This window comes from Gadus chalcogrammus, chromosome 12 (assembly GCF_026213295.1).
Source record: "Gadus chalcogrammus isolate NIFS_2021 chromosome 12, NIFS_Gcha_1.0, whole genome shotgun sequence".
NCBI classification, from domain to species: Eukaryota; Metazoa; Chordata; class Actinopteri; order Gadiformes; family Gadidae; genus Gadus; species Gadus chalcogrammus.
The window spans coordinates 4330772-4347458 of NC_079423.1; the positions used below are offsets into that span (position 1 = coordinate 4330772).

The 16687-nt window shown below is 45.6% G+C and overlaps 1 protein-coding gene across 1 annotated transcript in view; it reads left to right on the forward strand.

Annotated features, from left to right (window-relative positions):
- LOC130393865 (1-phosphatidylinositol 4,5-bisphosphate phosphodiesterase gamma-1-like) overlaps window positions 1–16114 on the forward strand; it is a 34585-nt gene extending 18471 nt beyond the window's left edge. Inside the window, exons 17-32 of the mRNA XM_056604621.1 lie at window positions 206–406; window positions 867–986; window positions 1539–1722; window positions 2332–2409; window positions 2743–2846; window positions 3122–3218; window positions 5047–5113; window positions 5715–5881; window positions 6066–6162; window positions 6486–6710; window positions 9479–9624; window positions 10626–10740; window positions 11271–11432; window positions 12713–12801; window positions 13041–13225; window positions 13371–16114. Of these exons, the coding sequence (XP_056460596.1) occupies window positions 206–406; window positions 867–986; window positions 1539–1722; window positions 2332–2409; window positions 2743–2846; window positions 3122–3218; window positions 5047–5113; window positions 5715–5881; window positions 6066–6162; window positions 6486–6710; window positions 9479–9624; window positions 10626–10740; window positions 11271–11432; window positions 12713–12801; window positions 13041–13225; window positions 13371–13431 (2098 nt within the window). The 3' untranslated portion in view covers window positions 13432–16114. The remainder of the gene's footprint in view (window positions 1–205; window positions 407–866; window positions 987–1538; window positions 1723–2331; window positions 2410–2742; window positions 2847–3121; window positions 3219–5046; window positions 5114–5714; window positions 5882–6065; window positions 6163–6485; window positions 6711–9478; window positions 9625–10625; window positions 10741–11270; window positions 11433–12712; window positions 12802–13040; window positions 13226–13370) is intronic.
- Window positions 16115–16687: the final 573 nt, after the last annotated feature.

The window sequence follows — 16687 nt, forward strand, 5'->3', positions numbered from 1 at the left end:
TCTCTCCCTCTGTGTGTGTCTGTGTCTGTGTCTGTGTCTCTCTCTCTCTCTCTCTCTCTCTCTCTCTCTCTCTCTCTCTCTCTCTCTCTCTCTCTCTCTCTCTCTCTCTCTCTCTCTCTCTCTCTCTCTCCATCTCTCTGTCTCTCCCTCTGTGTGTTTCTGTGTCTCTCTCTCTCCCTCTCTCTCTCCCCCCCTCCCATGGCAGGCGTTCTGGGCGTGTCCAGCACTGTCGGATCCACTCCCGCCAGGAGTCTGGCTCCACCCGCTTCTACCTGACGGACAACCTGGTGTTCGCCAGCCTGCAGCGCCTCATCTCCCACTACCGCCACACGCCGCTGCGCTGCAACGAGTTTGAGATGGCGCTCTGCAGCCCTGTGCCCCAGCCCAACGCACACGAGAGCAGAGAGTGAGTGTGTGTGTGTCTGAAGGTTTGTGTGTGTGTGGGACTAGCTGGGTTTGGGTAGCTGTGTTTTTGGCAGGGTTATGTTAAATGTAAAACAATGTGTGTGTTTGCATGTTTATGGCAGGTTGTGTGTGTGTGTGTGTGTGTGTGTATTTGGCAGGTCATGTTTATGGTGTTTAAATGTGTGCATAATAGATCAGTAATATTTCTGTTGAGTAAGTTGCATTCTGCAAACTCTCCACTAGATGCCACTAAATCCTACGCTCTGCAGCTTAGACAGAGTGAGGACGTGATAATACTGTATGGATCTTAATGGTGGGGGTGCACAGTTGATTGAGATGGACCGAGGACATGATAGTACTGTATTGTTCTTAATGGTGGTGGTGCGCTGATGGTTGAGACCGAGTGAGGACGTGACAGTACTGTGTTGTCCTTAATGCTGGTGGTGTGACGCGGTGACCAGGTGGTTCCATTCCAACCTGAGTCGGGTCCAGGCTGAACACATGCTGATGAGGGTCCCCCGGGACGGAGCCTTCCTGGTGAGGAAACGCAGCGAGGTGCACTCCTACGCCATCTCCTTCAGGTAACACGCACGCATTCACGCACGCACGCACGCAGACACACACAGAGACAAACACACCCCCTCTCACTGTCTGTCTCTGTCTCGCTCTCTGTCTCTCTGTCTGTCTGTCTGTGTCTGTCTAACTCTCTGCCTGTCTGTTCAACTCTCTGTCTAACTCTCTCTCCCTCTCTCTGTATGTCTGTCTGTGTGTCTGTATGTCTGTGTGTCTGTCTGTGTGTGTGTCTGTCTGTCTGTCTGTCTGTCTGTCTGTCTGTCTGTCTGTGTCTCTCTCTCCCTCTCTCTGTCTGTCTGTGTGTCTGTCTGTGTGTCTGTCTGTCTGTCTGTCTGTCTGTCTGTCTGTCTGTCTGTCTGTCTGTCTGTCTGTCTGTCTGTCTGTCTGTCTGTCTGTCTGTCTGTCTGTCTGTCTGTCTGTCTGTCTCTCTCTCTCTCTCTCTCTCTCTCTCTCTCTCTCTCTCTCTCTCTCTCTCTCTCTCTCTCTCTCTCTCTCTCTCTCTCTCTCTCTCTCTCTCTCTCTCTCTCTCTCTCTCTCTCTCTCTCCACCCCCTCCCCCAGGGCGGAGGGGAAGATCAAGCACTGTCGGATCCACCAGGAGGGCCGCCTCTTCATGCTGGGCAGCTCGGCTGAGTTCGAGAGCCTGGTGGACCTGGTGCGCTACTACGAGAAGCACCCGCTGTACCGCAAGATGAGGCTGCGCTACCCCATCAACGAGGACGCCCTGGACCGCATGGGCACCACGGTGAGCTGGCTGGAGCTAGCTTCGTTTTAATGTGTTTCATGCCCTTCAGCCTACTATCTTTAGTTAGTTCAAATAAGCGTCCAAGTGAGCCCTAGCTTCACTGCTGGTTAACTTTTCTTTTTGGTACTTCATTACCTTTTCTATTTTTTTTTCTGCAGATTATGCATTAACTTGCTAAATGTGTAATTTGATGTTGAATACATTATTGTTATAAATGAGTAACATATCATGGTACATAGTCTCTATAGTCCATATGTAGTCCATTTATGGTCGGCTTAGCTCAGGAGGTAGAGCGGGTTAACCGGAAGGTTGCTAGTTAGATCCCTGGCACCTCCTGGTTGAGTCGAGGTGTCCCTGAGCAAGACACCTAACCATAACTGCTCCCGACGGGCTCCCTGTCGCCTTGTGTGGTTGACTCGATGTGTGCATGAATAGTTGTAAGTCAATTTAGATAAAAGCATCTGCTAAATATCCGAAGTGTAAATGTAATATATAGTCTTGTTTCCAATCTGTGAATTTAAACGATTTACAGACTTGTTTTATAACCCAGTGCAGTTGATTGGTTGAAGCTGACTGCTTAAAGCTGATGATTGGTTGTTTGTTCCTCAGGAACTGGACTACGGGGCTCTGTATGAGGTCCGGACGCCTCACTTCTATGTGGAGGCCAACAAAATGCCCATGGCTCGGGTAGGAGAGCTAACTGTCAGCACAAAGCTCTCACACTGCTAGTAACGATTTGTGAATGTTTTACATTACCAATATGTGATTGGATGTTTACTGTTCTTTGAAATGAAAACACATTTGAACAACCAGTAGAGGTGCATGGGCAAACAAGTTTTGTGTGTGTGTGTGTGTGTGCGTGCGTGTGCGTGTGTGTGTGTGTGTGTGTGTGTGTGTGTGTGTGAGTGTGTGTGTGTGTGTGTGTGTGTGTGTGTGTGTGTGTGTGTGTGTGTGTGTGTGTGTGTGTGTGTGTGTGTGTGTGTGTGTGTGTGTGTGTGTGTGTGTGTGTGTGTGTTTTAGTGCACGGTCAAGGCGCTGTACGACTACCGCGCTCAGAGGGAAGACGAGCTTTGTTTCCCCAAGCAGGCCCTCATCCTCAACGTGGACAAGCAGGAGGGGGGCTGGTGAGTGTGTGTGATAGGCCGTGTTTTTGAGGATGGGACTTTTTGTCTATCTATAGACAAATAGACAATACTTTATTTTCATACAAAGACCAAAACATAATCATATTTTAAATAATGAACGTTTTAATTCAGTTTTAACCAATTATACGTTTTTTTTTATTTATGTAATTACTATTATACTCAGTATCATATATATCAGTATCTATGTTTTGTTTTTGTGTGTCCACATCATGTATACTGTGTTTCACTCCTGTGTTTCCCCGCCTCTCCTCTAGGTGGCGAGGGGACTACGGAGGGAAGAAACAGCTCTGGTTTCCCGCTAACTACGTGGAGGAAGTTCCAAGTTCCCCCACTAGGGAGCCCGATGAGGCAGTGAGTTGACAGAAGCCCTTCAGTCATAATAAATCCATGTATAATCTATAAATCGATAGTTACTTATGTAACTATGGTTCTATGAATTCCGGATGACCGGTGCTTTAGCACTGGATGTTCCATCTCTGCGCAGAGTATGCGCAGGCAGAGTAATTATACCAACAAAGTCACCTGTGACCCCTGGGTGACCCGAGAATGTCTATATATTCCGGAAGACACCCGAGGATCTGTTCCAACTGGATCTTCTAGCGGAATCTGAGAAGTCTGAGTGACAGAGAACACTGGCGGTCATCCGGAATTCATAGAACCGTAGTTACATGCGTAACTATCGTTCCATTTCATTCCTACTGACCGGTGTTTTAGCACTGGATGACTAATACCAAAAAGGTCACAAAGAGTGCTCACCAATTAAGGGCTCGAAGCCGTCGACAAGACAGCCGTCGCCACAGGTCGAGGAGCAGCGACATTAACCCTGTAGAATCGGGCAAACGTACATGATGAGGACCATGTAGCCGCGGAGCAAATGTCCTGAAGTGGAACCCCCTTCAAGGCAGCCCATAATGTAGCCATACTCCTGGTAGAGTGGCACTTAAAGGCCACATGCATTCAAGACCACATGCACAATCCAGTGGGAGAGTCTCTGTTTCGACAGGGCAGCCCCCTTCCTGCAGCCCCCGTAACAGACAATGAGGTTATCCGTCTTACGGAAGCTGGTGGTCGCTTCAACATATGCCCTAAGCACCCGCACCGGGCACAACAGGTCTGACACACTTTCTGCACCCCCTGGAGAGCCTGGGGGATTGAAAGCAGCCAACTCGATTGGTTGGTTTACATGATGGGGAGACAATCGTTTGGGTAGGAAGGATGGAATCGGCCAGAGCACCAATGCACCACCATCTGCGTGCCAGCGCAAACACGCCTGGCTCACTGACAAGGCATGGAGTTCACCCACCCGTTTTGCATTCGCAATGGCAAGGAGGAATGCCGTCTTCATGGACAGCCGCGTCAGGTCTGCCTGACTTAGCGGCTCAAATGGGGGTAGACATAAGGACCTTGGACCTGCTTACAAGTCCCATGATGGTGACCTAAGGGATCGTGGCGGTTGAAGCCTCTGGGCTCCCTTCAGAACCTGCCTGACTAGGTAGTGGGACCCTACCGTGTGGTTATCCACCCTTGCATGTGTGGCGAGAACACGGGCATGTAAACGCGCAGGGTAGAAGAAGCTCTCCTGTTGTCCAACACAGACTGCAGAAAGTGTAGTATCACTACCACTGAGCAAGTCTCTGGGACTTCGCCCCGTGCCACGCACCACTGTGAAAACAACTTCCACCTGTTTGCATAGAGCAACCTAGTGGAGGGTGCCCTTGAACTAGAAATGGTACGGAACTGTGTGTCCTGCTAGTCCGCTACCACGAGAAGATAGAAGGAACAGATCCTCGGGTGACTTCCGGAATATCTAGACATTCTCGGGTCACCCAGGTGTCACAGGTGACTTTGTTGGTATAATTACTCAACCTGCGCATGCGCGAGATGGAACATCCAGTGCTAAGATCAGTAGGAATGAAACAGAACATGATGGTTTGAATCAAAATAACCTAAGGGTATCTTTACATTATGTGTTTTCTCATTAAAATAAAGGGGACTTCTCTCCCAACCAAATGTGATCATGTGATAAGTGTTGGTAAGGGTGGCACAGCATGTCCTGGGGTTTAGTCATTTGACCTTCCGATCATGTTTATACAATATTCAGCCATCTTCTGGTTAAAAATAAACCTTTTCTTTTATTTATTCTCTATGACATAACTATCGTTTCGTTCTGCCTCTTCAGGCCTCAGAGAACAGTCCCCTGGGAACGTTTCTCAAAGGTTTCGTGGATGTTCCCAGCTGCCACGCTGGTGAGTGCAAGCCCCTATCCTCGCTCCCCTTGGGACATAGAACTTCAGCTAAATCGTGCTTGACTAATGCCTACCAAAACACAAGCTGGGTGACCAGGAAGTCTTTCAACTGTTACACAAGCTGCTCTAAACCATTGGTGACCATGAAATTTGGAGTCACTCCCTCTGTTGTTTTGGGCTGTGAGCAAATTCGTTGAAATTAAGCAATTTCTCCATCTCTCACCTCACAAGCCTGATGGGGAACCTGGAGTATCACTTTATTTTGCTTCATATTTGTTTCGACCAATCAGGTTGCTGGAGGTGGGTTTGTTAGCGCATAATTGGCGAACAAAAAACGTGGCTAGCTGTGCTGATCTGTAAAGGTTAAAAAGAAGAATATCACGGATATCAGAAAGAATATCTCAGCAACAAATAACGCACCAAGGCTTAACTCCGGACCTTATAGTAGTTTGTTTCCAGCTCCAGACTCTGCGCCCCCAGAAGTTCTGTGTAACAAAGTGCCTGCTGGATCCCACATTAGTCTCCCTCCAACCCCATCCACCAACCCTTCCTTTCACCCTCCCCTTCTCCCACACCCTACACCCATCCATGGCCCTTCCAGTGGTGCTGAAGGACGGTAAGAGCTCCAGGCCCTTCGTCTTCACCCTGCACACCCAGCAGCTCTCCTCGCGGCCGGTGCAGACGCTGGACGTGGCGGCCGACTCCCTGGAGGACCTGACCGCCTGGGTGGCCAAGATACGGGAGGCCGCGCAGAACGCCGACGCCCGGGTAGGCGGAGCCTGCACACACACACACACATACACACACACACACACACACACACATACATACTCACACGCACATGCACGTGCACACATATCAACCCCTTCAGGAAATAAAATAATAATTGAGCAATATTGACTGGGTCACTGTACATTATCCCTCCCCTGGCATCTGGACGTCCCTCGTCCAGATGCAGGAGGAGAAGCAGATGGAGCGCAGGAAGAAGATAGCGGTGGAGCTGTCTGACCTGGTGGTCTACTGCAGACCTGTACCCTTCAACGAGGAGAGTAAGACCCCCTCATAAGACCTTAAGCCCCCCTCCCCTGTTCTTCTCCAATACCATGGCTTTCTGTCTGAGGCTTTCTCTCTGAATCTATTTTGTGCTCATCACTCTTTTCATCCTTCCATCTTTTTTCAATCCCTCTGTCTCTCTGTCTCTCTGTCTCCCTGTCTCTCTGTCTCTCTCTCTCTCTCTCTCTCTCTCTCTCTCTCTCTCTCTCTCTCTCTCTCTCTCTCTCTCTGAGATCAAAGAAAAGAGAGAGAGAAAATGAATGTAACTTTAACTCATGCACCCTGACCTGTAGTTTCAAACCCGTGTCTCTCTCCCCAGAGATCGGGACGGAGCGGGCGTGCTACCGGGACATGTCGTCGTTCCCGGAGACCAAGGCGGAGCGTCTGGCCACGCGGAGCCGCGGCCGGCGCTTCCTGCAGTACAACCGGCGGCAGCTGTCCCGCGTCTACCCCCGCGGCCAGCGGTTGGACTCTTCCAACTACGACCCACTGGCCATGTGGCTATGTGGCTCGCAGCTGGTCGCTCTCAACTTCCAGACCCCTGGTGAGAGGGAGCGGGCGGCAATTGGTTAGGTTCTAGTGAGAGTTGTGTTTGGTTAGGTTCTAGTGATAGTTGTGTTTGGTTAGGTTCTAGTGAGAGTTGTGTTTGGTTACGTTCTAGTTATAGTTGTGTTTGGTTAGGTTCTAGTGATAGTTGTGTTTGGTTAGGTTCTAGTGAGGGTTGTGTTTGGTTAGGTTCTAGTGATAGTTGTGTTTGGTTAGGTTCTAGTGAGAGTTGTGTTTGGTTACGTTCTAGTTATAGTTGTGTTTGGTTAGGTTCTAGTGATAGTTGTGTTTGGTTAGGTTCTAGTGAGAGTTGTGTTTGGTTACGTTCTAGTTATAGTTGTGTTTGGTTAGGTTCTAGTGATAGTTGTGTTTGGTTAGGTTCTAGTGAGAGTTGTGTTTGGTTACGTTCTAGTGAGAGTTGTTTTTGTTTACGACCTGGTGAGAGTTGTGTTTGGTTAGGTTCTAGTGAGAGTTGTGTTTGGTTAGGTTCTAGTGAGAGTTGTGTTTGGTTACGTTCTAGTGAGAGTTGTGTTTGGTTAGGTTCTAGTGAGAGTTGTGTTTGGTTAGGTTCTAGTGAGGGTTGTGTTTGGTTAGGTTCTAGTGATAGTTGTGTTTGGTTAGGTTCTAGTGATAGTTGTGTTTGGTTAGGTTCTAGTGATAGTTGTGTTTGGTTACGTTCTAGTGATAGTTGTGTTTGGTTAGGTTCTAGTGAGAGTTGTGTTTGGTTACGTTCTAGTGAGAGTTGTGTTTGGTTAGGTTCTAGTGAGAGTTGTGTTTGGTTAGGTTCTAGTGAGGGTTGTGTTTGGTTAGGTTCTAGTGATAGTTGTGTTTGGTTAGGTTCTAGTGATAGTTGTGTTTGGTTAGGTTCTAGTGAGAGTTGTGTTTGGTTAGGTTCTAGTGAGGGTTGTGTTTGGTTAGGTTCTAGTGAGAGTTGTGTTTGGTTAGGTTCTAGTGATAGTTGTGTTTGGTTAGGTTCTAGTGAGGGTTGTGTTTGGTTAGGTTCTAGTGATAGTTGTGTTTGGTTAGGTTCTAGTGATAGTTGTGTTTGGTTACGTTCTAGTGATAGTTGTGTTTGGTTACGTTCTAGTGATAGTTGTGTTTGGTTACGTTCTAGTGAGAGTTGTGTTTGGTTAGGTTCTAGTGATTGTTGTGTTTGGTTAGGTTCTAGTGAGGGTTGTGTTTGGTTAGGTTCTAGTGATAGTTGTGTTTGGTTAGGTTCTAGTGAGAGTTGTGTTTGGTTAGGTTCTAGTGATAGTTGTGTTTGGTTACGTTGTAGTGATAGTTGTGGTTGGTTAGGTTCTAGTGAGAGTTGTGTTTGGTTAGGTTCTAGTGATAGTTGTGTTTGGTTAGGTTCTAGTGAGAGTTGTGTTTGGTTAGGTTCTAGTGAGAGTTGTGTTTGGTTAGGTTCTAGTGAGGGTTGTGTTTGGTTAGGTTCTAGTGAGAGTTGTGTTTGGTTAGGTTCTAGTGAGAGTTGTGTTTGGTTAGGTTCTAGTGATAGTTGTGTTTGGTTGCGTTCTAGTGATAGTTGTGTTTGGTTAGGTTCTAGTGATAGTTGTGTTTGGTTAGGTTCTAGTGATAGTTGTGTTTGGTTACGTTCTAGTGATAGTTGTGTTTGGTTAGGTTCTAGTGAGAGTTGTGTTTGGTTACGTTCTAGTGAGAGTTGTGTTTGGTTAGGTTCTAGTGAGAGTTGTGTTTGGTTAGGTTCTAGTGAGGGTTGTGTTTGGTTAGGTTCTAGTGATAGTTGTGTTTGGTTAGGTTCTAGTGATAGTTGTGTTTGGTTAGGTTCTAGTGATAGTTGTGTTTGGTTACGTTCTAGTGATAGTTGTGTTTGGTTAGGTTCTAGTGAGAGTTGTGTTTGGTTACGTTCTAGTGAGAGTTGTGTTTGGTTAGGTTCTAGTGAGAGTTGTGTTTGGTTAGGTTCTAGTGAGGGTTGTGTTTGGTTAGGTTCTAGTGATAGTTGTGTTTGGTTAGGTTCTAGTGATAGTTGTGTTTGGTTAGGTTCTAGTGAGATTTGTGTTTGGTTAGGTTCTAGTGATAGTTGTGTTTGGTTAGGTTCTAGTGAGGGTTGTGTTTGGTTAGGTTCTAGTGATAGTTGTGTTTGGTTAGGTTCTAGTGATAGTTGTGTTTGGTTACGTTCTAGTGATAGTTGTGTTTGGTTACGTTCTAGTGATAGTTGTGTTTGGTTACGTTCTAGTGAGAGTTGTGTTTGGTTAGGTTCTAGTGATTGTTGTGTTTGGTTAGGTTCTAGTGAGGGTTGTGTTTGGTTAGGTTCTAGTGATAGTTGTGTTTGGTTAGGTTCTAGTGAGAGTTGTGTTTGGTTAGGTTCTAGTGAGAGTTGTGTTTGGTTACGTTCTAGTGAGAGTTGTGTTTGGTTACGTTCTAGTTATAGTTGTGTTTGGTTACGTTGTAGTGATAGTTGTGGTTGGTTAGGTTCTAGTGAGAGTTGTGTTTGGTTAGGTTCTAGTGATAGTTGTGTTTGGTTAGGTTCTAGTGATAGTTGTGGTTGGTTAGGTTCTAGTGAGAGTTGTGTTTGGTTAGGTTCTAGTGAGAGTTGTGGTTGGTTAGGTTCGAGTGAGAGTTGTGTTTGGTTAGGTTCTAGTGATAGTTGTGGTTGGTTAGGTTCTAGTGAGAGTTGTGTTTGGTTAGGTTCTAGTGAGAGTTGTGGTTGGCTATGTGAAGTTAGGGTGGCCTTGGCTATTCATTTGTATGCTGGTTAGAGTGACACTGTTTGATGTGATTTGTGTGTGCGTGTGTTTGTGTGTCTAGACAAGCCAATGCAGATGAACCAAGCGTTGTTCATGCTGGGAGGGGGGAGTGGCTTTGTCCCGCACCCTGACGTCATGAGAGACGACTCCTTCGACCCCTTTGATAAGGAAACCCTGCGCTTGGAGCCAATCACCATTCAGTTGCAGGTCTGACCCACCAATTACCATTCAGCTTATCATACCATCACTTTTTGATACCCTTTTAGGCAAGTCAAGGCAAGGCAACTTTATTTATATAGCACTTTTCATACAGAAGGCAGACTCAAAGTGCTTCACATATAAACATTGTCATACAATAAAATAAAATAAAAGATAAGTAGAAGAAAACACATGCGAAGAAATGAGTAAAATAGAAAGATAAAAAGGTATTTTAGTAATAAAATAGAAAATACAGGCAAAGTTAAAAAAGCTTTTTAGAAAGTGCAATGTATTTAAGATTTAGCAGAAGCTAAAGCAAACATAAAAGTCTTCAGTCTTGTTTTAAAGGTGCTCAGAGTCGGGGCAAGTCTTAAATCCTCTGGGAGTTTATTCCAGCTGTTTGTTGCATGGTAACTAAATCCTGCTTTCCCATGTTTCGTGTTTACTCTGGGGATAATTAACAGATTGGTCTCAGAAGATCTTCTAGAAGGCTTATGTAGTGGAAGCATATCAGTCAAATATTTTGGGCCTAAACCATGTAGGGATTTATAGGTTAGCAACATGATTTTAAAATCAATTCTCTGACCTACAGGAAGCCAATGTAATTAAATGATTTAAGGTCTTTGGTTTTTTTTGGTCAATGTTAGAACTCTTGCAGCAGCATTCTGAACAAGCTGAAGCTTCCTCCTTTTAGCTATCTTTATTAATTTATAATCTATAGAACTGTTTTGTTACTTTTCTCCAAGATATTCAAATACATTTTTATTCCATCGTTTTTAAATGATCTCTTTTACCAGTTGTCCACTCTTACATCAACGATTTGAATAAAATATTTTCTAACATCTGAATAATCCACATTCGGTTCTAACCTCCATGAGTACCCTTTCCATTCTATTCCTGGAGAATCCACTTTCTACCTCTCAAAGTCATCCACAGCGAGTCCATTCCTTTGGACTCTAATCCAAATCAACACGCAAACTTACAACGACCTCTCCATCTCTTTCTCACAGGTACTCGGGGCTCGCCATCTGCCTAAAACGGGCCGCAGCATTGTCTGTCCCTTCGTTGAGGTGGAGATCAGTGGTGCAGACTACGACAGCTGCAAGAGCAAGACAGATGTTGTCGGTAAGATCTGGAAATCTTGCCCAGGAATGTTCCAAATTCCCTAGGCTTTACTGTGGAGTGATGTATTCTTAAGACAAAGAAAATCCTAGCAGCAGGATATAGAGTTGAAATGATTGGATCGGGATGGGACTAGCGATATTGGTGGAGTATATATTGGCTAGTGCTTGTTTTCAAAGTAGATCTCATATGAACATGGTTGCTTGGTTAGAATGTTCCCCATGGACATATGGATGTTATCACAGAAATATGCAGTATGAAGAATGAAATGTGGTAATTCTTATTAGTGATTGACTACAATGATGATTGCTGGTTTGGTTTGTGTGCTAGCCTGTGTGATTATGATTGGTCTTGTGGTTTGCATGCAGGGATTCTGATTGGTGTTCCGTTTTACGCTAGAAGATTGGGATCTGTGGTCCTGTTTGTCTACAGGGATTCTGATTGGTGTTCTGGTTAACGTTGGGTTATTATGATTAGTGGTGGGGTTTGTTTACGGGGATTTTTGATTGGATTGCTTGATTCGTGTTCACCAGCGGATAACGGGCTGAACCCGGCGTGGCTCCAGACGCCGTTTGTCTTCGACGTCCGGAACCCATCCTTCTGCTTCCTGCGCTTCACTGTCTACGACGAGGACATGTTCAGCGACCCCAACTTCCTGGCTCAGGCCACCTACCCCGTCCGCTCCCTACGCACCGGTCTGTGTTGGTTCATTATAAACATTAAGTCGTGTGGAGTCTTGATATTGTTTGTCTCTTTACGCTGGGAAGTTATTTTTGGATTTATGACATATTTGTTTGCTATATGTTGTCATATTGAGTCATTCATTTCATGGATTTTTTATGTCGAGGCTCTATTGAGTCTTATCATAGAATTGTTATCAATTATATTTTGAGTTACTAGGTTTCACCTTCATATTGAACGTTATCTGTCATATTTAAACCTATATTGTCATATTGATTCTTTATGTTAAAGGTCCCATGGCATGAAAATCTCACTTTATGAGGTTTTCTAACATAAATATGAGTTCCCCTAGCCTGCCTATGGTACCCTGTGTTCGGTGTAAAACGAGCACTAGGTGTTCGGCTCGTCTTTGAAAAAACGGACGCTCAAACGCGCGCTGATTTGGAATGTGGTCCCATATGTCATCATAAAGGATCTAAGCTCCTCCCCTTTCGCTGCCTTGCCCGCCCAGAGAATTTGACCCGCCAATGAGACACGACATGCGAGCGCCACATGTGTGTGTGTGTGTGTGTGTGTGTGTGTGTGTGTGTGTGTGTGTGTGTGTGTGTGTGTGTGTGTGTGTGTGTGTGTGATTACACACACTGTAACGCAAGTGTTTGCGGTTGGTGTTATGGAGCATAACACGTCAGACTCGTCTCTGGTATTTCCATAACGAGACTCGTAGTGGGGGTTATCTCAGCTATGGTTGAGAATGAATTGGGGGAAAGGAACTTTGGCCTTGTCACCCTGAAGTACATGAACCACAACATGGAGGAGAAAGGGATTGTTGGCGGCGAATGTCTCCCGCTTGAGCCCCGCTTCCCGCTGCCGAAGGGCCACTGCCTCTGCGCTGCAGGAGGCGGTGGTGCCTAAGCGCTGACCTCTGCCGAGGCGGTGGTCCCTCGGCAGCGAGGCTCCGGCGGGGGACAACCGCGGTCAACAATCGCATTTGGGGAAAGCTCAATGTGCGACTGGCTAGTAGTGGCTGTAATTCTGCACCACGGCTGAATTTCGGGAACGTCTTCAAATACTGTGTTTGGGGCCTACTAATATCTATATTGAAGCATCCATAAAATAGCATGCCACGGGACCTTTAAATAAATGATACAGGGCTTTGACCCAGTATTGATTGTATATTGAGTCTTCGCATGGAATCTTTATATTAAGTCTTTATACTAAGCCCAGGTTGAGTTGTTATGTTGAACCTTTATTGATGAGTCTGATATTGTTGAGTTAAAGATGTGTTTATGTTCAGGCTATCGGAGCGTTCCTCTGAAGAACAGCTACAGCGAGGAGCTAGAGCTGGCCTCACTCCTCGTCCACATTGAAATAGTCAATGCTAAGGTAACCTCTCTCTCTATCTCTTTCCATCTCTGTCTTTTTCCCATTAACTCACAATACCTAAACACACACATTCTCTCTCTCACACACACACACACCTTCACATTAACGCTCACAGTAACACTCGCACTCAAACACACACACACACACACACACGTACACACACACACAGACCCTCCCCCTGCTGGAGTGTCTGGTTAAAAGATGACAACCCTCTACTCTCTCCTCTCCGCTTCCCGTAGGAGGAGGACGACCAGAACCTCTACACCTCCATCCAGCGGCTACGTGACCTCACCAGCCAGCTGTCCAATCAGGTGTCCACGCTGGAGCGCTCGGGTTCCGGGGACCAGAGCTACCAGCAGAGCCTGGAAGAGCTCCGGGATGCCCAGGTCCAGCTGAGTGAACTGGTGGAGGCTAGGAACCACAGGTACTACACACTCACATAAACACCAGTACACTACACTACACACTGATATACTACACACTAATACACACTGATATACAGGACCAGCTGTGTGAACCCCCGCACCTTCTCTCTCCCTGCTCTCTCGCTCTTTGTCTGATTTTCTCAGGTTGATGGAGAAGAAGAGGAGAGAGAGGCTGAGGCCACAGTTGGCCACGAAGCGCAGTTAGGGTTTCCTTCCACTAGAGGGCGTTGACTCCTCTGTGACCGCCGCTGACCTCTGCTGTGTGCTGCTGCTGCAACTTAACTCAACAAATGGAAAACTGGAAGAAACATTGCTCTCTTTACAAAGTAATATATTCACAAAAGTTGCATTCAAAAGGAACACTTTTAGATATATCTCATGGCCAAAAGAAAAATGTTTTGTCCGGAACCGGGAACGTGGATATAAGTAGACACTTTGCGTGATGCAAAAGCAGAAGAAGAACAATTATGTATGTGCCTTCATGTGGATTTTGGAAATATCATGCTCTCGACACAAATGTCACTATGAAGGGGTCAAATTGACTCCCGGAAGAGCTGAAAAACCCAAATTCTGAACTTTCCTTCTGACTCTTCAAACTGCACCTTGAGCTAAAGACTTTGGAAGAGCAATCCATATTTGGCTTGGCCAGAATTTAAAATAAAAACTTGTTTGAGTTGCTCACAAAATGGGTTACACAAAGGACTTTAGAAACAGTGAGACGGAAGTCTATTCCTCATAATGAAGACCATGTCTTCTATTGGCTGAGCCAACAGGAAGTCCCGCCTCCCAGATGGCTTTTGCTTCCTGTTTTACCTGGGAGAACTCTAACTGGATGAATTGTACTTTGAGCTCAGCTCCAAACCTTCGCTGGAAGGTGGTTTACCTTAAGAACCTCTATGTAAATCAAATAAACTAAATGTACTCAATATACTAACTATACTTCCTTTGTTGGCGAGGAGCACCTTGAGAGTAAGAAGTCTGACTCACACTGGCCTAGTTTGACCCAGAATCCTCTATTGATCTCTTATAATGGCGGAAGTCATCAGGAATCTTAAAGACGGAATCTCACACCCTTATATAAAGTATTTCCTAGAAAAACTGGATATTAGGGTTGGGACAAAAACACATGGTGTTTCTATCGGTAAAAGTTCTCATCCTCATCATCCTCATCGTCATCCGCTTATCCGGGGTCGGGTCGCAGGGGGAGCAGCTCAAGCAGGGGGCCCCAGACTTCCCTTTCCCGGGCCACATTGACCAGCTCTGACGGGGGGATCCCGAGGCGTTCCCAGGCCAGTGTTGAGATATAATCTCTCCACCTAGTCCTGGGTCTTCCCCGAGGTCTCCTCCCCACTGGACGTGCCTGAAACACCTCCCAAGGAAGGCGCCCAGTGGGCATCCTTACCAGATGCCCGAACCACCTCAGCTGACTCCTTTCTAAGTAAAGGAGCAGCGGCTCTAATCCGAGTTCCTCACGGATGGCTGAGCTTCTCACCCTATCCCTAAGGGAGACGCCAGCCACCCTTCTGAGAAAACTCATCTCGGCCGCTTGTACCCGCGATCTCGTCCTTTCGGTCATCACCCAGCCCTCATGACCATAGGTGAGGATAGGAACGAAGATCGGTAAAAGTTCTGTTGAATAATATTAAAACCCTTCCAATTCGTACATTTATGCAGTGCAGACTTTTTCGGATCCTTTTACTAACGCACTACGCCAAAAAAAAAAACGACGTAGGGGTCTCTGTTAAACTAGTCCAGTACAAACCAGAGTATCTTTCTGTCTGTCTCGCCCACTCTGTTTCTCTGTCTCTCTCCTTCTCTGTCTCTCTCTTTCTGTCTCTCTCTCTCTCTCTCTGTCTCTCTCCTTCTCTGTCTCTCTCTCTGGCTCTCTCTGTCTCTCTCTCCCTGAGGATGTGACCGGGGGGGGGGGGCTCAGGTGTGTCGATGTCGTTTGCAAACGCTCAAACACACACACAAGGGCTATTGCAGAAGCTTACCAAGCATGCCACATCACTTTGAACAACATATGAGTTGCCAATGTAACCCAAGCAGTTTATGTTGAGGTTCATGGATCCACGCCTCCTCAGCTTGGATCAGGCCTTGCACAGACTTTCACACAGGCACAAACCCTCACACATATGCACACGCACGCACGCACACACACACCTCATGCTGCTTACATTTTTGCTCACACATCCTGGAGATAGTTTTCATAGACAAAATGTATGTATTGTTCTTCCATACGAACACACACACACGGCTTGTATGGAATGCTACATTTTAGTTGCCCCCTGTTTTGAGCTCCTGTCTATTCCATCTCTGTGTAAACAGTCTTTATTTATAAAGTTTTTATTCATAACACTATAAAGTTCTTGGCATTAGCAACATACTAAATAAAATGATAAAAAAAAAAAAATGAATGTACTATATGGCCCAGACATTGTGAAGTATTTCCTTGGAATGAATGTTACGCATCAACCTTAATATTTTTTTCCCTAGACTCCTGTGTGTGTGTGTGTGTGTGTGTGTGTGTGTGTGTGTGTGTGTGTGTGTGTGTGTGTGTGTGTGTGTGTGTGTGTGTGTGTGTGTGTGTGTGTGTGTGTGCTCGTGTGGTGACCCCTACCCACGCTGGATCCTTCACAGCTCTGTATGAGCCTCCGAGCTCTCTGGCGAACATCTAGCCCAAAATCCTCTTTGGATATACACTAATGGTCCAGTATTATGACTAATATTAATTAGTCCTTATTCTGCGTTCACACACATTTCCTGAGAGTTTGCACATAATAAATCGCCTTTGTGTCTTTCACGGTTAAATAATAATGAAAATTATTTTTGTTTGTGGGGTGTTCTTTTTGGTTGTCTTAAAGTATAGTTTCTAAACCACTTTAAATATGAGTTAATAATCCTGTTATAGTTTAGCCTTAGTATTTTGGATTTTATTTCACTGTCTGCCATTGACATTGTCTGCCATTGACAGCTTGACCAAATACAAGCTAAACTGTAATACTGTCAAAGCTAAAAGATTAAATGAATTGCCTGAAAAGGTACTATTAGCAGTAGTAGTAGTGGTATTACTTCAAGGAGAAGTAGTTGTAGCAGTATAAGTATAGTAGAGTAGTAGTACCAGTTGTGGTAGTAGTAGTAGCAGTAGCAGTAGTAGTACGAACAAACACCATAGCTCAATAACTGATGTGACAGATTTCACCATGTGCACGGACAAGCTTGCTGAAGACTGCCGCAATGTCATTTGTGTGGATGAGGTTAGAAATTACTGAGATATCATGGTTGGCACAAAGTTGATACACTTGAGACAGTTGAAGGGCCCTCATTGTGCTTTAGGCAACACTTTTAAAAAGTAGAAGTCCAACAGCTTGAATAGATAGATGTTAAACATGTGTAAGCCTACATTTTTCTAAGTTTCGATGGTTACATTGTGTATGACAGATTAAAGTTGTGGATGTTAC